General features: G+C 35.9%; 3 protein-coding genes across 3 annotated transcripts; 1 reads left to right on the top strand and 2 right to left on the bottom strand.

The window, feature by feature from the left end:
* Positions 1-1,496: 1,496 nt before the first annotated feature.
* On the top strand, positions 1,497-2,722 carry LOC137810745 (E3 ubiquitin-protein ligase MPSR1-like). Its single transcript, XM_068612159.1, has one exon. It carries the CDS (start codon positions 1,904-1,906, stop codon positions 2,576-2,578), a length of 675 nt encoding a protein of 224 aa, XP_068468260.1. The 5' UTR covers positions 1,497-1,903; the 3' UTR covers positions 2,579-2,722.
* Positions 2,723-2,901: 179 nt separating this feature from the next.
* On the bottom strand, positions 2,902-5,427 carry LOC137810744 ((R)-mandelonitrile lyase-like). The gene is made up of 3 exons (XM_068612158.1): positions 4,919-5,427; positions 4,176-4,826; positions 2,902-3,904 (listed from the first exon to the last, which is right to left on the bottom strand). The coding sequence occupies exons 1-3, from the start codon at positions 5,016-5,018 to the stop codon at positions 3,027-3,029; spliced, it is 1,629 nt and encodes a 542-aa protein (XP_068468259.1). The 5' UTR covers positions 5,019-5,427; the 3' UTR covers positions 2,902-3,026.
* Positions 5,428-20,300: 14,873 nt separating this feature from the next.
* On the bottom strand, positions 20,301-22,509 carry LOC137810743 (myb family transcription factor PHL8-like). The gene is made up of 6 exons (XM_068612157.1): positions 22,034-22,509; positions 21,842-21,918; positions 21,680-21,737; positions 21,521-21,596; positions 21,338-21,407; positions 20,301-21,065 (listed from the first exon to the last, which is right to left on the bottom strand). Exons 1-6 carry the CDS (start codon positions 22,164-22,166, stop codon positions 20,445-20,447), a joined length of 1,035 nt encoding a protein of 344 aa, XP_068468258.1. The 5' UTR covers positions 22,167-22,509; the 3' UTR covers positions 20,301-20,444.
* Between the last annotated feature and the right edge of the window lie 2,894 nt (positions 22,510-25,403).

Genomic DNA, 25,403 nt, shown 5'->3' with positions numbered 1-25,403 from the left:
TTTATTTTATTTTAAATCTTTTACATTTTTAGGGTTGATTTTTTTTTATATAAAAGTTTTCATGTTAGGCATCACTATGCAACTTGACATCTCAGCTAGGCTGACACCTCAAGTAACAACAATCATCTGTCATCACATGAAAAAAGTATTATTAAAAAAAAGGAAAAAGAAAGAAAATACAAAAATATGGGGGGACTAGACCAAAACCCACATGTTAACAAAAACGATACATAGGTAAACTGTACCTATTCATAAAGAATTATAAGAACAAACTAGATGAAAGTCTATTATACCAATGAAATGATTCTCTACGAATGAACCCTAAATTAGCCAACTTATCAGCACATGCATTTCCCTCACGAAAAATATGAATAACCCTAAACCTGATTGTCCTATAGAAATTAAGACAAGTATTCCATCGATTACGAACCATCCATAGAACATTAGTCCTAACAGTAAACGCAACACAAACCAAGACAGAATCACATTCAAGCCAAACATTAGTAAGTCTCATCTTTTGAGCTTCCTCCATAGCATGTATAACTCCATAAAACTCAGCAACCAAAACAGTCTGAACTTCAAGAAACCCTGAAAAAAATACCAATAAATTCTCCCATACTCCCACGAAAAATACCTCCACAAGTAGCAAGTCCAGGATACCCCCTAGTAGCCCCATCAGTGTTAATTTTAACCCAGCCTGGTGAAGAAAATTCCCATCTAACAGGAAGAGGACGAAGAACTTTCCCTACGAGTCTTAATACCAAAAAACTTAATCACGTTGAAATCCAACATATCATTCTTCATTGAAACTTTAGACGAATTTCCCACTAGACAAGTTAAATCTTTAATTACCGAAATAGCCTTAGAAACCTCAATCTTATCCTGAAATCTAGCATAATTTCTCATACGCCATATCATCCATATAGAAAAGGTTGTCACAGCAAGCTTAATCAATTTAACCAAAGGACTACCATCACTCTTAATAAAAGAAAGAAGATGTTGATTTTTAGTGTTTATTATTAATTATAATTAATTTAGAAAAAATATGAAATATATTTATTATTTTTACCTTTAGTGATAGCACTTTATTTATAATATATTAGAAAATAAATAATTTTACCTTAATTCAAAATTAAAATATTAAAATCAATATCTAAAAAAGAATTCATAACTATCGAATTCAATTATAATTATTTTTAATAAAATTAAAATATAAAAGCTAAATAATTAAATAAAAATATTTAATATATATTAAAAGGTAAATATATTAATTAAATAAAATAAATTATTATAATTATATTAATCCAAATTTTTTACTTTTATAATTAAACTATCTATTTATAACTGTAAAAATAGAGAAAATATGAGAAATTTTAAGGTAATAAATATTTTTTGCAGTAAGAAAAATAAATCATATTTATATGTTTTAATCCTAATTTTCAAAGAAAAATTCTTTAAATGAACTAAAAGAAATCTAGCAAACATTGTGATGACAGACAGAATATCAGAAATTTTGATTGAAGGAAGTTACCTCATGATCTGTCTAAACCAAAAAGCTCTACCTTATAATAGGAAGGTGTGCACATAGCCTACCCAAATTCTTCCTTAAATATCTTTTGTCTAATGAATGAGACAGTGATTGAATTTTGAAGATAAACATGGCCTGTTACCTCATTGGCACACACAATACAGCACAGCACAACAACCCAAACAAGTTCCAGATCCTTCCACAACATTCTGTGAGTCATATCAGTGGGTGCACCCTTCTCCCTCCCCTGTTTTCCCTTATATTCACTCCCCTTTCTCCTTCTTTTCCATTCTCACCAAATTTTCCATAATTCTCAATTATTCATCACACCCTCTTTCTCTCTCACCCAACAAACCAGTTTTCTGAACAAAATTCATGGCTTCAGAGACTGAGGTGCCGGATACATCTGCTTTCGAGAGGTTAGAGCGAAACAGAGACATTTCTCTGTTTCTGCCTTTTCTCTTTGGCCTCTCAGAGACCACCCCAGGGCGAGATAGCGATGATCTACGTCACGGAAACGGCAACCCTGAAGGCTCCCAGCGTCAAAGAATCATCTTGGTGAACCCCTTCACTCAAGGCATGGTGGTCATCGACGCCGATTCGCATCTCGAAGCTCTGTTTCGCGAACTCGGGAGCGGAAAAGGTGGTAGACCTCCGGCTTCGAAAGAATCCATTTTGGCCATGCCGAGTGTGGAGATTAGAGAGGGTTGTGAGGATTTGGAGTGTGTGGTTTGTTTGGAGGAGTTTGGGGTTGGTGGGGTGGCGAAGGAGATGCCATGTAAGCACAAGTTTCATGGTGATTGTATTGAGAAGTGGTTGGGGATGCATGGGTCTTGCCCTGTGTGTAGGTATGAGATGCCCGTGGAGAAGAATTGGGGGAAGAAGAGCGAGGAAGAAGGGGGAGAGAGGAGAAGGGATGGTGGTGGTAGTGGTGATGAAGTTTGGGTTAGTTTTTCTTACAATAGGATTAGGAGAGGCCAGGATAATGATCAAACTGCTTCAAATGATGATTCTCCATCAAGTCTTGGAGACGATGCTGTAGAGAGTTAAGAGAATGTTTTGACTTTGGGTGTAGAGTATTGTTGGTTTTGTAATTGGGAGAATACTGAAGAATATGTATATAGCCACAATTGCACGAAATTGTTATTATATTATATTTTCTTGCATTAAATAAACGATGATTTTTTACTCGTATATATCTTTCTTTCTTTTCTTTCGGATTGTTATAATTTTGGTTGCATTGATGTTGATAATCGCGTGGAATAGCTATTTCAAACGTTGAACTCGTTAGCGAGAAAGAAAGAAAAGAAAAATTCATAAAGGTTTTCTTGTTCTCTGGTTCAAAGTTAATCAATGAATTGGATGAGAGGGAATGAAGTGAAATGAAATGAATTTACATTATAGAAGCAGAATTATGATTTGCATGGTACACACTATCAGGCTTCTAAATGCTGTCTTATTCATTTTTACAAGCTGGTTTTGTTTGAAAGTTTAGAGATCATTTTGTTTTATCTTTGACGTTATAGTCAGAAACTGCATTTCTTTCGCTCAGCATCCTAAGTCCTTGGTACCTTCCTAGCATGAGAAGGGTGGCCATTGGGTTTGTGCCTGGTGAATCTGAAAAAGTTGAACCATCCAATACTCTCAATCCCTTTATACCATAAACCTTGTAGTGCTCATCAACCACTGATCCAACCGTGCAACCCCCATGATAGTGATAGATTGTTCTCACATTTTTCTTGCAGAAGTTTCTTAGATCAACATCAGCAGATGTCAGTTTTTCTTGCCGTGACTCACCCAGAAAAAATGCAATAGACTTTGACCTTGCAATTCTTTCAAGCAGTTTTGTCATCTTGACGCATTCTTGCATGTCGTTTTCACTTGTTAGATAGTTGAACCTCACAGAAGGGTTTAGCCTGGGGTCTGTGTTGTTCAGGTGAAGCACTCCTTTTGAAGTAGGCATAGCTATCTTGGCAGCAACATTAACCCTTGAGGAATTGGAACTTAGAGGAAGTATTGATGCTTCAACTATGATTTTGTAATCATCTGTTATGCCTGCAATTTGGGGTGGATCAGGAAGCCTATTCTGTGGCTTAGAATCCACTAAAACTGCTATGCAAGGGTTGTCTTGCATTTCTTTCCCAACCCCTTGCATGTCACGCACTAATGTTATGTTGAACCTTCTCAGCTGTTCTTTTGGCCCTATGCCACTTAGCAGCAGAAGTTGGGGACTACCCAATGCACCTGCTGCCAATATGACATCACCCCTTGAACTTGAATTCTGGACTTTTTTTATGTAGGCTTCGTGTGTTTCATCTAATGTGCCATTGCTCTGCATGAAACTTATACCCTTTGCTCTGGTTTCATTCCTGTAACCTACAGCAGTTAGAGTGGTCAAAATTCTGAATACTGAATTGGTCGCTTAAAAATGCTAATTAGACTGGTTATGTAAACTTCTTCATAAACATTTATAATGCTTTAGAAAAAGTTTTATTAAGAGAGTTTTATAGAAAATAAAGTCATTAATTATTTATAATTTGAGATAATCTTTTCCTAGTTATTTACAAGAAGTTATTCAATTTAGACTTCAAACCTCCAGTTATAGCTAGTTACAGATAAGCATTATACTTTTTTTTGTTTCACTTACTATTGTGACGAAAGATGATACTCTTGACAGTGGAATTTATAAGAACTGTGAGGTTCTCTGGGTTCCCTGCATTCAGAAGGTCTGCTGAGGTGTGTCTCTTTCCAAATTCATCAAACACACTTCCAGAAATCTTGGTTCCCTTGATATGTTCCAAGCTAAAGCCATTGTATGGTAAAACTCCTGCTTCTAGTATACTGAATTCAGCAACAGATTGCCATGGGGAGAGATAAAAAGGAGGAAAGACAACCTTTGATTCCACCCATTCATAAGCTTCTTTGACCAGCTTCTTGTCCCAACCAGCTTTGCAAACATATTCTTCACTTGCTCTACTGTAAAAACCACCATTTATAGCTGATGATCCCCCCAGAACTCTTCCTCTCACATTGTCAACTCCATCTTGTGAAGTGAAACTTTGTGCCACTGATATGTATTTGTCAGTTTCAAGTAATGGAATGCCATAGTACCTCCTATCTATCACCAAGGGATTCCCATATGGTGAACCACCCCTTTCTACAAGTAGCACAGAAAATTTCTCTGATAGAGTAGCAGCTAGTGCACAACCACATGTGCCTCCCCCCACTATAATATAGTCATAAGACTTCCCTGCTACTTCCTTAACATCAGAAGTCATGTGCCATTGCCTAATATTGCCTACAAAGGGAAATTAAGTGACAGTTGAATGAGACCCTTCAAAACATTGTTTCAAGCTCAAGAATAAAGTGAAGGGAAACTATATAACTTACCTGGAGGCTCTAGAGGAACAGACAGAACCAAACTTGCAAGGAAAAACAACACAAATGCTATGAGAAGCTTATGAACTAGGTTTATTTGTGGAAGCTCCATGTTGCAATCAGCTAATGCTTGACTAGTGAATAGAGGAAGTGGATGATTTTATTTGCCAAAATGTGGGCTATGCAAATCATTTTCTTTTCTTGGCTGGTGACACCAATTGATTAAAGTTTACATTGCAAAAAATATATTTAAAAAATGCGCATGGTGTTACTAATAATTCCTTCTTCTTTGTTGGCCACAACCGTTGTCTGTTAAAGCCATGATGTCTTTGTCTAACCTTGAATTTCATAGGTTGTTGTGACATACAGAAAGAAAAACACTAAAAAAATAAGTAGGTTTTGTTAAAATAATATTTCGTGTGAATTAAGTCCACACAAATTTTGAAGATCAAGGCTAATGATTCCATTCAATCAAGTATTATTAGTTTCTCAAATCCATACCATTTCACTTTCTTAACATGGTCAAGGAGACTTTTATACGTTAAACAAAGTGAAATTATTACAAAGCTGTGGGCATAATGGTAAAAATGGAATAATCTATAATTATGCATGTAGACATAATTAATGATCTTGGTTTAGATGTCACTTAATCACATTATAAGTATTCCATTGTAATATGGCCCATGCTCACATGTTTGGAAGAAAAAAAGTGTGACTCATTTTCTATAACTTTTGACACAAGTAGTAATGAAATGATTAAGGAGTTAATTATCGAGACAATTGAGTTTAAGTATCTAATTCTAATAGTATTTACTTTGTCATAGTTCTAATGCATTCTTTTGTAGTAGACTAATCTAAAATGTTTTAAAATTAGTAAGAAGTGGAGTTTAAGGTAAACTATAAATTTATGGGTGATCCGATAATGGTCTTATAGCAGATGATTTGATAAGGCCAACAAACACTCGTTAAGATACTATAAATGATTCTTGATACCATATTAAGTGGATTTTAAGTCTAACTCAACCTTATGAAACCAGTGCGTAGTGAAGTTTGCACCCACTTATAAAGTATGAAATGTCTTAATCTCTAAATGTCTCTGATAAGACCAACAAGCACTCATTAGGATACTCTAAATAACTTTGATACCATATTTAGTGGATTTTAAGTTTAACTCAATCTTATGAAACCGGGGCATAATGAAGTTTGCACCCACTTATAACGTATGAAATGTCTTAATCTCTAGTCGATGTAAGATTTCCAACAAAAATAATAAAATCACATCTAATATAAATACATCATTTTGTTCATTCATTGTTATTTATTTTTATAAAATCTATTTACTCATGTATATTAATTTATTATATCTTGATTTTATACTTTTGTTATATTAATTTAATATTGTTTTTATTCTAGATGTAAACTTGTTATAGTTGATTAATATTGTTATATTTATTAAAATTAAAATTAAATTCATATTATGATATATTTGATTTATACTCTTATTTATTTATATTTTAATGTTAATAACTTTTAAAATAATATTTATTATAGTTTTGGTGTTATAAATTAGGTTTAAATAACTTCTTTTGTGGATTTTGTTTATAGTCCTCCATGATATTTTTACTTAATTGATCTTTTATAAACTTTTTTTTTGTTTCTTAATGCAACTAAATTTCATTAAATGATAATTTGTCTATTAAGTGATATATATATATATATATATATATATATATATATATATATATATATATTTATTGGTTTTTAATAAAAAAAATTAGATTTTTCTTTTAATTCTCATTTTTTTTGTTTCATTTCAATGTCTCGTATATTTAATTTATGTTGTTTACAATTTTTTTAGTGATAAATTGTTTAGTAAGTGACAATAAGTAAAGAGTATACATAAATATTGATATTATATATATATATATATATATAAATAAATATCAATATCAATGTTGACTCTTTAATTTATCACTAATATATATATATATATATATATAATTAATCATATAAAGAATTTTATTTTTTAGTGTACTAGTCTGGTTCGTACAATATTTGAAGGTCTGGAACCCGGTAAAGATCGACCAATACGATTAAAACCATTACGTCTAAATAGAAAATTAACGAGACTAATCAAAGATCAAGCATTAGGTAATACATTTTTAATCATGATCCAAATCTTTAATCCGGTTTAATAACAAAGGGCCCATGATAAAATATAAATAGGTAGATATTCCAAGAATCAGGTATGTCATCATCCAGTACTAATAGCATCGAGTGCCGAACACTAAATTCTCACTTGAGCGTCGGAGTGCCTTTTGCAGGTATCATCCGAGAGGAGAGTTCACGGAAGCGAGGAGTGGATAAGTACGAGAAGGACGAGGCGATCATTTCTAGAGGAAAGGAGGAAAGGTAAAACGAATGACCGAGAAGGAAGACAATAGTTCTCTTGGTTCCAACTCCGTTCGAGAATAATTGGTTCCCACCATGGGACCTAGAGAATTTGAAGGAGGTAAAAAACAAATGGTATCAACTAGAAGCATGGTGAACGAAATGATGTCAGAAGCTGAGCAGATGACGCTATTGATGTCTCTGCAAAGGGAGATGGTTGAGATGAAGAAGAAGAATAAGGAAGAGATTCTTGTTCACCCGAAGGAAAATGAAGAAATGAAGAGAAAGCTGGTAACAAAAGGTCCATCTGGCGGACCGAGCCATCTCGTGGGGAAGTCCATTATGACCCCCACCGGCACTAAGATTGTCGAGGAGCCGAAGCCCACTCATGCCCAGGAGGCTGAGGGCGAGTCCTATTTGAACGAATCGTTTCCCACGTCCGACATCTTGGACATATTCCGAAGACACCCATTCACTGACTACGTGATGGGAGCCCAGCTACCGCTCATGTGGAAGGGCTTGAACATAGACAGCTACGATGGGACGACCAATCCTGATGAACACATGGACGTATACACTATGCACACGAGTTTATATACCTTAGATAGTGCAGTCTTGTATCGAGTGTTCTCGACCTCGCTGAAGGGAGGAGCTTTAAGCTGGTTTACAAGGCTTCCCCCGAATTCCATCGACTGCTTTGAGACCTTGGTGTCCAAGTTCGGGACACAATTTTCCATAAGCCGACCGCATCACCTATCTTCCATAGCCCTGGTTAACATTCGGCAAGAGAAAGAGGAGTCACTCAGGCTTTTCATGGAGAGGTTCAACAAGGTGACGTTGAACATTCAAAATCTGAGTTCGGATGTGGCTATGCACTACATGGTCACGACCCTTTGGCCGGGACCATTTGTCGACAGTTTATGCAAGAATCCGAAAACAAATTTGGATGAGCTCAGGCAGAAACCGACCAAGTGCATGCAGCTCAAGGGGCTGAGAAAGTATAAAAGCCATGCAAGGGCTGAAACTAGCAGTGATAAGGGGAAGGAAAAAGAAAAATAGTGATCGGGCCTCAAGGAGATCAACAATGTGAAGAAGGGGTCCCCAGTTTCTGAGGTATGCCCCTTTGAATGCTGATAGGGGGAGGATTCTGGATGAGGCCCTGAGTCCCGACCTCATTCCGACACCGAGAAGGGCCATGAATCCCGATAATGTCAATCGGTCACGGAAGTGCATGTACCATCGGAACAGGAGGCACACGACCGAGGAATGTCAAGCACTAAAGGACAAGATTGAAGAGCTGATCTAAATCAGGCATCTCCGCTAGTATGTTCAAGGGGAAACAAGAATACGAAGCGTTCTCCCTCGAGAAGAAAGGAAGCAACTGGACGGAGGGAGTACAACTCTTGTCGATCCAACGAAGATGATCGTTGACATGAGCGTCGACCGAGAAGGGAAAAACCTCCGAGAGGAGATGGAAGTAGAGAAAGAGGTGGCCGAGAGGTTTTCGGTCGGGAAGGTTTTAATGAGGCATTTTCTTACATTCAATTCATTTAAATTCAAGTTAAATTTTATGCTTAATTGCAAAACTCAACTCGGCCAAGGACGCTTATCTTAACCGATAATCCCTCTCACGACTCCAAGACGGCTCAACTAAGGACCCTTACCTTAACTGGTAATCCCTCCTGAGACCCATAAGACACAACTCGACCAAGGTGGCTTACCGTAATCGATAATCCTTTCCAAGACCCAAGGACTTGAAGCAAAGCAACCTTGGTCTCAACCTTATCTTGCAGCTAGTCGAGTTTAGTCTCTGTTAGAATGTATGGTTTTAAACTAGAGGGGGGTGAATGGTTTAAAGAGTGTTTTTGCAAACTTTTTAGTATAGAATGAAATTCCTTCGAGAAAACTTGATTCAGAATTCAGTTTTTCAAAAACACAAAGCAATTTAGCACAACACTAGAAAAACAATCGGTTGTTTCGCATAAACAATCGGTTGTTTATACCAATTAACAAATATACAAACTGAAATTAAAGAGTTTAAGGCATAAAGAGATTGCACACACAGTTTATACTGGTTCACTCTTAAACCAAGAGCTACATCTAGTCTTCCCAGAAACCACTAGGGAATCCACTAAGTAACCAAACCTAGATTACTTACACACACCACCAAAGAAGTGACCTTGATCCCCTCAAGACACACACTTCCTTTGGCTCAGCACATACACCACCAAGAATGTTGATCTTGACAACCTCAAGAGCACACAAAACTTCTCGGCTTCACACACCAGAGTTTACACAAAGTACAAAAGGATTACATTTGTTACAGAATGATCTAAAATCAATACAAATGAAAATCATATTCCACTCTCTCTTGATCAAAGCAATCTCAAAGCAATCTTTAACTCTTGAAAAGCAAAATCAGTGAAAAACTCAAATTTGTTTTTCTATGATTAAATCTCAGTTCTTGTTTGTTACAAAATCTGAACAAACTCTTTATAGCTTTGAAAGACTGGTCAAAGCATTTAAAACAGGAGCGCATTTAGTTATAAAATCATTTAAAGCTCAGTCAAAGCACAAAACAGTTTTCTGTTATGATTTGAAAACAAACAATCGATTGAATGCTCGAAACAATCGGTTGTTTTGGCTTGACAGCAAGTCAACCACCAAAAATAGTTTTCAACCTTTCTCAAAACACCTAAGTATAAAACAATCGGTTGTTTCGACAAAACAACAGGTTGTTTTTCACTTAGTTTGAAAAACACTTTCAGTTCAAAAGGTTTGAGAATACTTAAGCTTTGAATTCAATCAAGAGTAGATTTACATAGAAAATCTACCCTAGATCCTATTCTAAAACACCTCAGCAACAGTAAGCACATCCAGCCTTCCATCAAACTTAAAGGATTTGGATTCTTCAAAGCTTGAACACACTTGATTCAACAATCTCTCCCTATTTGATGAAGACAAATCCCTGGTTGCTTGTGTTGAATTTTATTGAATCTGAAGCAGTTCCTGCAAGACAAAGTTTAAGCAAAACACAATATCTCTGATACAAGGTTAGAGCATAAGAACAAAAACATTATATCAACAGTATTAAAAACCAGTCTATCAGCAGAAAAAAAAAAGCAGAAATAAAGCTCACTTAAACACTTAAACATAACATAGAGTTTGCAGAAAATAAAAGATAATAAAAGACAACACAACATAAAAATCCCCCCTATTTGTCTTCAAAAATAGACAATAAGAAGAGATAAAAAAAGGCAATTGTTCCAGATTATACAGAATTGAAAAACAAAAGCACTTAAACTGATACAGGGCAAACACAATCGGTTGTTTCGAGCCTTCAACCGGTTGTTTTTCCTTTAATCATCCTTGCCATACTGGAGTTCAAAGATCTGATTCTGAACAACTTTTATCTATTCATCCAAGGTCATAAACCGAGTATCCATGTTGTTGAATCTATTGTCTATACTCTGGAAGTTGCTCACATACAAATCATGGATATTTCTTTGATTCTCGGCAAAGCCATCAAGCCTATTCACCATTTATCTTTCAAAAGAAGACATGGATGGCATTTCATCTCCTTGATCTCTTGCACTGGTTCCAGCACCAAAATTTGTTGCAGGCTGTTCTTCATGGTGAATATCCATGTCAGCAGCTTGATCTTCTTCATCAAAATCAGCAGCTCATGGATTTTTGCATGTGCTCTTTAATGATATGGATCCAGTTGATCTTGATCTTCTTCATGATGCAGTAGATGTATACAAGGTTTTCTTTTGTTAAGACAGAATGATTGCTCCCCCTTGGAGTAAGAATCCAAGTTACAATAAGAGCAAGCACCCTTTCATCTACCTTTAAGCCTCCAACCGAACAAGTTCTCACTTGGGCTTGTTGATTCTTCAAGCAACTCTTGTAGTATTGGACTTTGTTAAAATCCTCCACTACACCAAGATTTCCCTTGTTGATCCTTAGACCAATATATTTCAGGCCAGCTACAGCAATCCACACATCATGAGTGATCTCCATGTCAACTCCCTTCACATGAGAAACAAGATTGTTTCCTTCAAACTTAAGATTGGTGTAGAATACCCGAATCAAATCAGGTTATATGTTTCCCTTCATCTCCAAGAACCTTCTTAGTAGCTGGTCCTTGAGAAGCTTTCTCACATTGTCTAGCTTTAGGCTTTTCAGCATATCAAAGGAAACAACTTTGGGGTTGTTGATCACCTTTGTGCTAGTTTCAAAGCGATACCTTTCAATGAACTCATTGTCTCCAGAAAACCAGCCCTCTAGTCTCCCTTTAGACCTCACAGATCTGGTTTTGATCCTCTTTGATGTAGGAGGAGTGGATTCCATGATAGCAGAAAAAGAGGCAAAGAAGACTCACACAAAGAGAGCAAGAGATGTTGCAAGAGATGGCTCAATTGATTATTCTTGTGAGAGAGAACAACTGCACCAGAATTTAAAGAAAAATTGAACCATACTGCATTCAATTGATGTGAGTGGGTTTCAGTCTTCAAAGAGAAAAGACTTGACCAAGACCTGCACAGAAAACGTCAGAAAAAGCAGAAAATCACATGGTCATCACATGGGATCTTTGACTAGTCATAAAGACTCTTAAATTTTCAAGATTTTGGAATATATTCCTTTATGACATGCTGTAACTTCCTCCAGGACAAGATCAGGCTTTCAACACAGCTTTATTCACTCAGGATTCTTTCATAATTGAGATCTGCAACAGACAGAATTTAAAAAAGAATTAAATCCTTTCTTTCACAATGCTGTTAGAGAGGAAACAATCAGTTGTTTTTCTGCAGCAGTAAAACAAATTTGAATTATTTAGAATGAGCATATAGGATTCAATGTAGATGAAATTGAACATTTAACAAGAGATATTTAAGCATGAATTTGAATTTAAAAAGAATTAAAGATAGAGATAAGGAAGGTCTTATCCTTTATGCGGTTCCTTCAATGAGTCATTTGTTTGTGATCAAGAAGCCTCTTTTGACTATTGAGAAACTTGGACTGGTACATAACATTGATTCAGCTTCAATGTTAATCTTTTCCTTCCAAGAACCTGATCAGATGACTCAGAGCCTCATGTTCTTCTAGATTCCCTGCATAAACATGAATTCAAGCAACAAGGTTTGGTCCCTTTACAAATGTGGGTCCATTTGGTTTATTTTTAACATTTGAAACCTTACAACCTTTGGGAATCCATTTCATAAAGCCTCTGGGAACAAAATATTTCCTTATTTTGCAGAATCTAACAGAATGACATTTCTTCATGCAATAGAAGCATGTAACAACCGGTTGTTTCGACTTAACAATCGGTTGTTTTACTGGCTGTTTTGAAAAATTCTTTGAAAAATTATCTTGCTTGTTTTGTGGATTAAAACCTAATCTAGCTCTTCCAAAAACACAGTTTTGAGATGCCAAGACATTCTCAAAGTTGGATTTTTCTTTTGAAAGCTTATCCACAGTACTAACAAGATAATGTACTTTCTTTTCAAGATTTTCACAATTTTCACAAATGAGAGTGTCACACTTGCAATGAGTTTCTAGATTTTCAAAATCACTTTTTGATTTTTCCAACTCTTCTTTAAGTGCCTTAACTCTCTTTTCAAGCCAGTTGTTAAGCTCTTTTAATCGGTTGTTTGAAAGAACCAATCGATTAGCTTCTTCATGTGTTTCTTGAAAAGCTTCAAGCAATTCACTACAATTTTCAGCATTTAGAGAAGCACATGAACTTACATTACTTGAGCTACATGACTCATCATCTCCTTCTGCAATCAAGCATATGTTTGCCTTTTCTTCTTCACTTGATGATGAGCTTGATGAGGAGACTTCATTCTCATCCCAAGCTATGTAGGCCCTTTTTTACTTTTCCTTCTTTTCTTTGTAGCTTGACTTCTTCTCCTTGCTTTCTTTATTTGGGCAATCTGCCTTTATGTGCCCTTGCTCACCACAACCAAAACAAGTATAGTTATTGGAATTAAAATCATTGGATTTTTTATTTCCATACCTTTCTTTGTTGATGTCTTTGTTGCGGTTCCTTTTCAAGAATTTGCTAAACTTTCTAGATAGCAAACTAAGGTTCTCTTCATCACTTTCATCACTGGATTCTTGCTTGCTTTTGTGCTTGACAACTTTTAAGGCAATGCTTCTCACATGCTTGTCTTCACTTTCTTGAAGATTGAGTCTATTCATCTCCAACTCATGTTCCCTAAGCTTGCCAAACAAAGAAGCCATACTCAATGATATTAGATCTTTTGATTCAGATATAACAGTTACCTTAGGTTGCCAAGACCTATCAAGACATTTGAGGATCTTGATGTTTAGCTCTTATTTTCCAAAGATTTTCTCAAGGCTCATGAGGTGGTTGATGATGTGAGTGAACCTCTTCTGAACTTCAACAATAGTCTCACCCTTGAGCATTCTGAACATTTCATACTCTTGGATTAGAGTATGTTTTTTTGGCTCTTTTCACCTCATTGGTAACTTCATGAGTTACCTCCAAGGTCTCTCACATTTCCTTTGCTGATTTGCATTGAGAGACCCTAAAAAATTCATCTGAATTCAAGGCAGAAGTTATTATGTTTTTAGCAATGCAATCAAATTTGGCCTTCTTGCTTTCAGAATCAGTCCATTGAGACCAAGGTTTTTCAATGGAAGATCCATCTTTTTCAAATTTTGGAACAAAGGGGCTATTTTCAATTGCATCCCAAATTCCTTTGTCAAGGGATTCAACAAAGATTTTCATTACGACTTTCCAAAATTGGTAGTTCAAACCACAAAATAGAGGTGGTCTGTTTATTGAAGCACCCTCCCCAAAGGGTAATCTATCAGCCATATAAAAACAGTTTTAGAATCACACTTAAATAAATTTCAAGAACCAAACTCTTGATGCCAATTGTTAGAATGTATGGTTTAAACTAGAGGGGGGGGGGGGGGTGAATGGTTTAAAGACGGTTTTCGCAAACTTTTTAGTCTTGAATGAAATTCCTTCGAGAAAACTTGATTTAGAATTCAGTTTGCCAAAAACACAAAGCAATTTAGCACAGCACCAGAAAAACAATCGATTGTTTCGCAGAAACAATCAGTTGTTTATACTAGTTAACAAATATACAAACTGAAATTAAAGAGTTTAAGGGATAGAGAGATTGCACACACAGTTTATACTGGTTCACTCTTAAACCAAGAGTTACATCCAGTCTTCCAAGAAACCACTGGGGAATCCACTAAGTAACCAAACCTAGATTACTTACACACACCACCAAAGAAGTGACCTTGATCCCCTCCAGACACACACTTCCTTTGGCTCAACATATACACTACCAAGAATGTTGATCTTGACAACCTCAAGAGCACACAACACTTCTCGGCTTCACACACCAGAGTTTACACAAAGTACAGAAGGATTACACTTGTTACAGAATGATCTGAAATCAATACAAATGAAAATCCTATTTCACTCTCTCTTGGTCAAAGCAATCTCAAAGCAATCTTTAACTCTTGAAGCGCATTCAGTTATAAAATCATTTAAAGTTCAGTCAAAGAACAAAACAATTTTCTGTTATGATTTGAAAACAAACAATCGATTGAATGCTCGAATCAATCGGTTGTTTTGGCTTGACAACAAGTCAACCACCAAAAACAGTTTTCAACCTTTCTCAAAACACCTAAAATCGGTTGTTTTTCAAAACAACAGGTTGTTTTTCACTTAGCTTGAAAAACACTTTCAATTCAAAAGGTTTGAGAATACTTAAGCTTTGGGTTCAATCAAGAGTGAATTTACACAGATAATCTACCCCAAATCCTATTCTAAAACACCTTAGCAACAACAAGCACATCCAACCTTCCATCAAACTCAAAGGATTTGGATTCTTCAAAGCTTGAACACACTTGATTCAACAATCTCAACCTTGGTCTTCCCGATCTCCAATGTCGAGCACTTGCCTTCAACTTCTCCATGACCTTCTCCAGCTCGAAGACCTTCTTCTTTTCCCTCTCCTTGAGCTTAGCGTACATCATGTTGCTCAGCTCGAGATCGGCATCGACCTTGGCCACGACTCGAAAGCCGAAACTACTTCCAATGACGACTTTAGAGAGCTTGAGGCCTCGGCCAACTCGTGCTCCAGTCGGGAGATTACCTCGACCGACCGCTGGTGGCGAGTGTCAACAGCTAGTCTGGTAAACACTAGAGCTCGAGACTGCATCTCGATGGCGGTCGAGGTCACCTCATCTTCGGGAACAGAGGAGAGAAGTTTCTCCTCGATCGGTGTTAACTCGGCCTAAACGCCCTTGGAGAATTTGGCATTTCCCCCAAGAAGCACCAAAGGAGTGGCGGCAACAGTAACCTGAATCGATGATAGAGTCACGAGCCAAATGGGGGATGAAGGAAGAGGACGCCTCCGCGTGCCATGTGGAGGCCGAATGGTGGAAACGGTCATTTCCTCTTTCTTTTCTTGCCCCCGTTAGTAAGAGGACTTGAGGGACCGAATGCCCCAACAACAGTGGGGTTGCCTGTCACAACCGTTTCCAGGATACCCTTGCCTTTGCCGAGGGCCCTTGCACAGAATGCAACCAAAACATCGCCCGCTTGGGGAGCCTCTTAAGTCATAATGTCTGCATCAACCAATAAAACATAAGTCAATAATTTCAACCTATTAAGACGGAAATAATGCAAACATACCATTAAATTTCATTCATCGCTAGGATGATTTATACACATTTAATAGTTTTTGGATAGGGAGCCTTCGAGGGAGACTGTCAAACACGGCATAAACCTCCAACTCCTCAGCGCTAGAGGCCGAACGAGGCCATTGTTTGAACCGAGTGGTGGTGTTGGTCCAATATAGAAGAAACTTGGACCGGTCGTTTTCATCAAAGAAAAGCTCCTTACCCTCGGACTCAACAAAAAGTTTGAAAATTTTCCCCTTAAAATTCTTATATGAAGTAGTGTAGAGGGCAAAGAGAATGTTACTCGACCGATTGATAAATGATAGCCAACTAACGGGGTCGATCAGGTGGGAGGTATAGTAATGAAGAAAGGTGGAAGGGGTCGAAGAAAGGTGAAACATGTCGCATATGAGCTGAAAGGTTTGAAAAGAGACCCAAGTATTATGGTGAAGTTGGGGGGGAGCAACGTTAAGTGCCCAAAGGACCCACATGATGAAGTCATCAAAAGGAAACGCTACGTGTAAACCCAAAAAAAGACAAGAGTAAACAAAGAAAAAAAGGATTTCTAAAGGAGACCGGGCGATACAGATGGTATTAGCCAAATGACAATAATTGATTGCTAGAATGCCATCATTAGCATCCGATTTCAAAATGTTATACTTATCTACAAAAAAGGAAATAGAAGATGAATCCCTAAACACAAAGGTGAATCTGGTCACCTTGGGATCGACCCAGTCAAATCCCAAATGATGGGATGACTCTTCCACAAGGTCTGACCGTTCGACAGTGCCTTCCGGATCATTAACCCTTACCAAAGTCTCCACGGGGGGCAACGTTTAAATTGCTCCGACCAACAGAGGCCCGGATGTGGAGGAACCGGGAGAAGAGGAAGACTAAGTAGAAGATGAAGAGCTAAGGGGAGACATGACTAAGATATCAGAATGTAGGGAAAATACCTCGCCAGAATGATTAGGTTTCGAGAGTCAGAGCAAATAAGTAGTGAGACAGAATAGTGAGGGACCACTATTTATAGCCTCAGAGGAGAGAGGAATATTGAACGTCTCTCTCATCTCAATCGTTGGATCTTCCTCAATCCAATGATCCACAACGAATGGCGCCAAAAAACCCTAGGTAATCATTACACATCACGTCATGCCTTTGACACCACTAATGTCACATCTCGTCTCGAAAAGCGCAATTGTCACCAAGACTCTTCGGATTCAACCTCCTCGAGCCCGGGGGCAAGTGGTCAGGTTAGTACGACACTTGAAGGTCTGACACCCTGTCAAGATCGACACGACCAAAACCATTACACCCAAACAGAGGATTAACGAGACTAATCAATGATCAAGCACTAGGTAATACACTTTTAATCACGACCCAAATCCCTAATCCAGTCCAATAACAAAGGGCCCATGATAATTATATAAATATGCACAAATTCCAAGAATCAGGTATGTCATCATCCAATACTAATAACACCGAGTGACAAACACCGAATTCTTACTTGAGTGTCGGAGTGCCTTTTGGAAGTATCATCCAAGCGGGGAGTTCACGAAAGTGAGGAGTGGAGGAGTATGAGAAGGACGAGGTGATCATTTCTAGAGGAAGGGAGGAAAGGTCGGCCAACTGACCGAGAAGAAAAACAATAGTTCTCTTGGTTCCAACTCCGTTCAAGAACAATTAACAATGAAGATGAAAAAAATTTAAAGACTAAAATAAAAAAAAAAACTCATATTTATGATGACTAAAAAACTAATTAAATACTAACCAATTATAAAATTTAAGACACTCTCAAACACCTCTTATTTTACAAAGTTAACAATTTTTTTTATAATTGGGTAAAAATTGTAAGGTATATAGAAGATTCCATTTTCACTTGGTAGATCCATTGCTAAATGAATATAACTCACTTAAATTTTAATCATTTAGACACCAATAGTAATACTCTCCATTGAATATGCATTTTTAAGAGTTTTTCCACTTATATACAACAGTTTGCTTTTTCCTTTTGGTGAATCGGAAAGGGTAGTTAGAGTTAGCTGTTACTAAAGGAAAAAATTAAATATAATTAAAATATTACTTTGTTGAGTTGTTAAATTAATATTTACATTGAGTGTGTCATTATTGAAGTGTAATACCAATCACAACTTTTTTGTTTGGATTGTGATATAGGTTGACATTTTAGTGAAAAATATCTATTTTAATTTAAAATATTATTATATTATTATAATAGATTATGAAGTAGATATTAATTTTTTTTAATGTCAAAGTAACCTTTCCTTTTTTTTTTTCTTCTTAAGATCTCGTAACAACTTTCACTGTATTACCTGTTTCATTTTAGTTGATACATTTTAAAATATAATGATGTGATAAAAGTTCCGCATCAAAATTAACGGATAAACACGAGACATTGAAAATAGTTAGCAAATATTAGATAAGTAGATTTAAGCTAATCTACTAATTTACTTGTATTATACGGAGGTAATTTGGGTGTTTAATTCTATCTAAATTGTTTTCTCATTTCTTATGTGATTCTTGCATAAAATGTGTGAAAGAGTATTCTAATACAAAATGTTCTTAATCCACATAAATGCACAATCTTGGATTCCTTAGAGCTAATCATTAGAAACAAACAAAATGAAATTGTATTTTAACAAAGGTGAAAAGTATGTTCTATTCACCATGTGTTCTAAAAAAGAGAAAATGTAGTTCCTAATAAGGACAGCTTTAACCATAGTTTTTTTTTAAGATCATCTTCAACCATAGTTAATCACTTATTTAAAGGAAACAACTATTTTTTTTTTGTAATATTAATTATTGGCAATGGGAGAGCAACTCAATAATTCCACATTTTATATATTGTTCTTCAATAATTATTGTGTTCATATTGCTAATAATTAAAACAAATGATAAGCATTTCTTTTAATTTTTTGCTCTTTTAGAGGTGTGTGATAGGTTGAGGTTAATTTAAGAATTTATTTAGAGTTATTCAGTTAGAGTAAAAAGGTTAGATGAAATGTTTATGAAAATAATAGGCTCTGAGGGGTTTATTTGAATTTTTTAAAATTTGATATATTGTTAATGTAAATTTTTTACATTATTAGTTAAATAAAAATACTATTTAAAAATATTTTTAATAGAACAAATAGTGTATATATTAAAAATATTTTTTTTCATTACCATCTAAATACAAATTATAATATACAATAAATTCACTAATTTTTCTTATAACTATCTTAAAAGTTGTACACATCATATTATATATTTATTTATAGTTCAAAAAATTTATATTGGCAATGCCCTAAAAAATGTTTTTTTGTTATAAAATTAACAATCATGTTGTCTGTAATTACATAAAAATGAAAAAAAAAACTAAAAAAGAACACAATCTTATAATCTAATAAAAGTTATGAAAGAAGTTATATTAAGAGATTTATCTATTGCCTATTAAATGGTGTTAAAAAAAGAAGAGACAATTATCTAAGAAGAAAATGTCGTTATCAATGCATGAGATCAAACTTCTGGTTTATTTAAACGAGTTCCTCCACAAAGTGGAAGAGGCAAATAAGACCAAGACAACAGCCAAGTGAGTTATGTTACTTAGCTTGAGGGTGAAGGCAGAGAGAACCCAAATTTTCAAATAACAAAACCAAAAGGGCTCATGAACTTGTTTAATAACAGTGTTCCACATCTAAACATGACATGGATAATGCATTCATTTTAGAGTTATGTTAGAACATCATATAATTTAACTAAATCAATTATTCAAATAACAAGGTTGCCTCCTAAAAATCGACAGCATTATACCAATAAATTAAAGTTAGACCTCATCAAATCAATATGCATAAGTTTTTTTGACTCATCATTCATTCATTCCTTAATTGTTTCCTTTTGTCCACAACTTATGCTCATCATATATCATTATATATAGGTCACGAGTTTCTTTCTTCCCTTTAGACAGTTCAAGTAAACTTATCTGGTTACCATCAATTTAACTTTATATGAACAACATGGCTAATGTGCCTGCCTAGCACAACAGTCTTAGTGAGTTACTTGGAGGTAAAAATTGGTTCAAATTGGAATAATAATGATCTGTGTTAGACGTTACGAACACATTTTGGTAGGGCCTTTAGAAGGCTAATAATTAAACCAAACCAGTGGGTACCATTACCAACTTGTAACAGCAGAAATTTGTTATTCTGTGGCCCAATATCAGCAGCACCAAGAGATGGAAAAAGAGAGAGTGATTACTGGTTGGAGAGATGTGGCACACCACACCTTATGATTATACATGCCTTATACCTTTTTCCTTGACCAGATATACAGTCAATTGTTCTTTCTTTTCATTATAATAATAAAAAATATACATACTATATTAACAGATTTGTTTTATGACAAAGATTTTGCTGCATATATTATACATACATATATATATATAATATTAGGGAGTATGTAAAAACCATCTTCATTGATCCCAAAAGTTTAAGCTGCAATTTAAGTCTAATGTTTTTGAAGTTGTTGAGTCCATGTCACTCTGGCATTGGCTGTTTAAGTCAAGCATTTCTGGTTTCCTCAACTTGTTGCCACCTCTTTTCCCACATGGTTGTTCAACAAAACACCTACCATCATTAGATTTTGTTGCTGCACTTCTCTTTCTCCCACTAGCCTCACTGATTGAGCCTCCGTTGGACGCTTTATTCTCAGTGTGAATGCCCATCAATGGCAATTCATGTGAAGCATTATTGGAGCTTTTGAACTCCTCTATCTCTTCCATTGACTGTTTCTCTTCCTTTCTCCCAGAGCTTTCAGAAGATGTTAAGGAACTTTCCAGTGAACACATAGTGCCTCTGTCTCTTTTCCTATCCCCACAGCTTAAACTCAACCCTCTTGTCTCTGTTAGTTCTGAGGTGGGAGAACTTGGACAAGCATTGTTGATGATGGTAACTAGCTGAGAAAGTTCAGCTTTTGTGAGTTCTATCCCCACTGGGGCAGAGTTGTATCCAGCAAGTGCTTCCTGTGCCTTCTTTAGCACTGATTGCAAATACTTCCCTTGAGCTTCAATCCGGAGCTGCAAATGTTTCTGCACCTGAAATCACCATCCAAATTGATTAACATGTCTTTATGCATCATTCAGAATTGAAACAAGGGAAAAAGGTTTTTAGAAAAGGATCTGCAATCGCCATTTTAGCTGCAACATCAAAGTTTTTTTAGTATATATGATCACACTGTGATTGAAACTGTGACCGCATTAATCGCATTTTGCAATATCAAGGAACATGACAAAACTGAGATCATGACGACAATTTGAAAACCTTGATAAGAGCAAGTTTAGATTCGTAATCATATCTAATGTGCTACCTCAATTTGTTCATAAAGCTTCCTTTGTACTTCCATTTGCATTTGGAGTGCCTGAGCTATCTCCATGTTTCTGGTAAACGGACACAGAACTTGATGAACTAATTCTCTAGGAATACTATTTCCACATGAGACACGAAGTCTTTAAAAATAAAGTAAAATATTTGATCAATTTCAAATTATTACTCAGTAATTTGATTCTGGGCCCCAAGACTGATTTCCCTGCTGCAATGGCCATCACTGCTCTTGGTTTCTATGTAATCTGCACCAAAAGGAGATATTATGCAAAGTGAGATAATTATTAATCATGCTATTTTCTGTTGAAGTAGACACACTACAAGTCACCTTCTTGTTTGCTGTCAGAGCTGGTATCTAGTTGTTGGCTTTTCCCAAGTCTATATTTCTGTAATCAGAAACAAAAAAAGAAATGTCACAACTCCTGATTTCCATATTCAGTGAATGAAAACACAAAGAATTATAATATCATTACAAAAGGGAAAGGAATGCCTGTAAATGGCTCTTCAGGTGATACAAAGTAAGTCCTGGAATCCCCATCACCCGCATAAGACTCTTTGGAGTTGCTTCTGCCACATGATGCCACAGTGTGAAATAGTATCAGCTAAGATGTACTATAAAATCTAATGATAATTATGATGGTAATAGAAATACTAAGGTTTATCAAGTTTGTGTTATACTCACTATCTGCACCTCCAAGCTGATTTGTCGCCTCAATGAACCGTTGGTGAAGTTCAGGAGTCCATTTTAGCCTTGGTTTGGCATCAGTGGACAACACAAAATGCATGCTTTGATTTTGCATGTTTTGTAGATCCATTTGCTATTTATGGACGAGTTACTACTCACTTACTGGCAAAGGACTGAAAAATAGACGTCTTTTGATCCTTTTAGCTATGCATCAATATGTGCCAGCTATAGTTCTCTTTATAACTTGGAGTTGGTTGTGTTGTTCTATGATCTCACTCCATATCAGGAAACATAAGTGGGGCTATGTTGGGGGAATATATGCCATGAGATGTGGTTCTTCCTCTCTCATCCCATTTCATACCAACTTTTTCTTTTTTCTTTAAAAAAAATTCCCTCTATTCTTTCTTCTTTGACTTGAATGGGGTGGAGAGAATCTCTGATGCAGCAAAAACAGGGAAAGCAAAACACCCCAATTTTGAGTCTTAAAAGGAGAGAAAATAGGGAAAGTGTGTGGTTTGTTTTTATCTTGCTGTTTTCCCACTTCACTATCTCACTCTATGGTTGATTCCCTACTGAATTAGGTAGGCCCACCATAATGAATAATAGGGTACTACCTTCCTAATGCTGTGAGAAACTTTTAGGTAAAATAAAAATCCTGGGCATGCTGTAAACTAGTTAAGGATATTTTCATCTTGCGATCCAAAGTGAAAATTGAACCATTTAATCTTATTTCAACTTCCATTTTTAAAAGGAGATTTTCTGACGATTGTTTTTCCTATGAAGTAAAAATAGCTTCAAGCCTAAAAACTGATCATGGTGTGGAAAGAATTTAACTTTGATTTAAATATATTATTCCAAACATATATTTTAAAATAAAAAAGAAGTGGAATCAAATACTTTAATTATGTTTTTTCTTTCATGTAGTGTTTGTTTGTGGTGCCATTGGCAGATTCTTTTTGTTCCATGTAGGGATGGAGGAATCAAAGAATCTAGAATTGGATTTTTGGACCCAGAGTCCCCATGTTTGTACAAAGAAAGTAATGTAGAAGAAAGAGAACTAATCAGGCCTGTTCAAAGATCAAGATGGAGCTACTATGAAAAGGAAACTAATAAAATACTTGCTTGTTCATGACACTTAACAGGTAACAATTAATTTGTTACATTATCCTTGCAAAGGAATCACAACCCCCAAGTTCATTAAGGGACCATCACCACAGTTTAGTGCTTGTCATGACATAACTAAGCACTAGCCCAATCAATCGGTAGGGTCATGTATATATAAATCCATCATTGATTGTAAAGCTGTATTCCATCATGGAATTGAACCTTAACAAAACATGCATAATATAAGAGTCTATAGCACTCACAGATAAAAAAAATAATGATGAATAAATTAATAGAATGAAGTTTTCTATTCCAATTGTATTGTACTGAGAAGTTCCTCCACATGTTGGTGTTCAGAGGCAAGGCAACAAACTAACTAATGCAAGTCAGTAAAAATTATTAGTCAGATACATATGTGGCCGTGCAGTTAACTTTTCTTTGTAATATGAATTATTAAGCAACCCATCTACTACAGGGCTCACTCATCATACAAGCCCCATAAAGAATTTATTCTAAAGGGAATGCATGCTTTAATGCTGTGATATATATCCATGCTGAGGAGAATAAAACAAGTTTTCGCCAAAAATAAAAGGAAAAAAGAAAAGGATAAAGGGGGTTTATAATGGCCAACAACATATTGTAAAAGTCAATTCAAGCAAGCCACTCTTCACATTTTTCTTAGGGTGGCGTTAAGAGTTTGATCACCATAATCAAAATGCAATTATTTGGCCTTAGAAACAGTACCATTCCAGTACCATGAAGTTACTCGAATCTGTACCATGATTCAAAGCTGAGGAAAATCGACCCGAATTTACTTTAAGCTATCCATAGGAAGAGCAACACTTCCACACAAATGCACTCCCTGATTAGTTGACTTAGCACAATTCAACTCTTAGTGGAATGTAAGACACAATATTTGGAGTAAAAAACTTAAAAATCCACTAAGCAACAGTTATGAATTCAGATAAGTTTACAAAAATGGTACTGTAGAGTATAAGGATGATCTTGGTGGGTCCTACAACACTAAGAGGGGGAAGGGTGGGTTCTTCCTATGTAAGCATATGCTGCTGCTTGTGTATGTATGGAAATACATTCAACTCAATACCTTAGTGGCAAACTTAGCTCACATTGGAAGAAAGGAATATTATTATTGATGACACACGTATTTGTGGTGAGTGGACCAAACGTTTGAAAGACAAGGATAAAAGAGGGAGAGTAATTGCAAGAGCCTTAATCTTTAACAGTTGGTGTACTTGAAGCTCCTTTCTTGCTTTAATATATTCCACAACAGGTAAAGGAGATTCCATGATGATGCTAAATCCAAAGGGACCCCGGTATTTTTATTAGATCAGTAGGAGAAGGTCCGGTGAATCAAAAGTCATTTAAGCAAAGTTGCCTCATCAATTATTACTCTTTTAATGGACCCATCAAGGAAGATCTCACAAATCCAAAAGCAGTGAAAGAAGATGAGAAGAATGTGGCCTCAGGAATCACAAAAAGAGAAGCAAAAGGAACTTGTCAACATCCCACCATAAAATAATTGAATTTTACTGAGAGAAAAATATTATGTCAAACATGGTCACTTGCTCAAAATGACGTGAGCCATATGTCACTGGGTAAATGTAGGATTTCAAGCTAGAGTGGTAGAGTAGGCATGAAGCATTTCATTGCATTTTTTTTTATCTGCAGGATTGCTACATGGTTTTCTCCATTTCCTTTGCTTAATCTGTGTCAGCAGCACAACACAAATGAAAACCAAGACATATTCCGGACTATTAGGAAACTTTAACATCGTATATTCAGACCTATAAGGTGCCATAATTGTATAGGTTTCAACAGATCAGGTCATGAAAGGTACCTCAGTTTCATCTCAGGACATGGATTTTTGGAAAGTGATAAGAAGGGTACAGTTTTGAGGGGCAAGGTGAGCATATAGGAGCTCTAACTAGGCCTCCCCATGTGCTCCAAAATGCCCCTAAAGAGACACTTAACCTATTGTTTGTATCATCAAAGCATTCTCTATCAGACCGAAGTATGAACAATGCTTCCATCTTCTTGAAGTTTTGCAAATAACTTATTCACATCAAGAATGTTCTCTTAGGCTCAATCCTCGTCTAACTCCAGTTCAAATGGCCCACTACACATCAAAGTAAACACTGTCACAACACTCAGTGCTTCAAATAATTGAACTAGGTGGATGACATAAAACGCATGTATACCAATACCATCCAATTATATCATGCAACTCTATCCAGCTTCATTA

This window comes from Phaseolus vulgaris, chromosome 2 (assembly GCF_000499845.2).
Source record: "Phaseolus vulgaris cultivar G19833 chromosome 2, P. vulgaris v2.0, whole genome shotgun sequence".
In the NCBI taxonomy this organism is placed as follows: domain Eukaryota; kingdom Viridiplantae; phylum Streptophyta; class Magnoliopsida; order Fabales; family Fabaceae; genus Phaseolus; species Phaseolus vulgaris.
The sequence above is the reverse complement of the archived record's forward strand: the minus strand, read 5'-3'. Positions and strand labels throughout refer to the sequence as shown.

What these genes read in the sequence shown, in the direction of transcription:
- LOC137810744 (XM_068612158.1), bottom strand. Translation starts at nt 5,018, where the DNA reads ATGGAGCTTCCACAAATAAACCTAGTTCATAAGCTTCTCATAGCATTT. An exon ending in TGTTCCTCTAGAGCCTCCAG is followed by an intron (nt 4,827 to 4,918) that starts GTAAGTTATATA and finishes TTCCCTTTGTAG; the next exon opens with GCAATATTAGGCAATGGCAC. An exon ending in TATCATCTTTCGTCACAATA is followed by an intron (nt 3,905 to 4,175) that starts GTAAGTGAAACA and finishes TAACTGCTGTAG; the next exon opens with GTTACAGGAATGAAACCAGA.
- LOC137810743 (XM_068612157.1), bottom strand. Translation starts at nt 22,166, where the DNA reads ATGGATCTACAAAACATGCAAAATCAAAGCATGCATTTTGTGTTGTCC. An exon ending in TCAGCTTGGAGGTGCAGATA is followed by an intron (nt 21,919 to 22,033) that starts GTGAGTATAACA and finishes ATCATGTGGCAG; the next exon opens with AAGCAACTCCAAAGAGTCTT. An exon ending in GCCCAGAATCAAATTACTGA is followed by an intron (nt 21,408 to 21,520) that starts GTAATAATTTGA and finishes TCCGTTTACCAG; the next exon opens with AAACATGGAGATAGCTCAGG.
- LOC137810745 (XM_068612159.1), top strand. Translation starts at nt 1,904, where the DNA reads ATGGCTTCAGAGACTGAGGTGCCGGATACATCTGCTTTCGAGAGGTTA.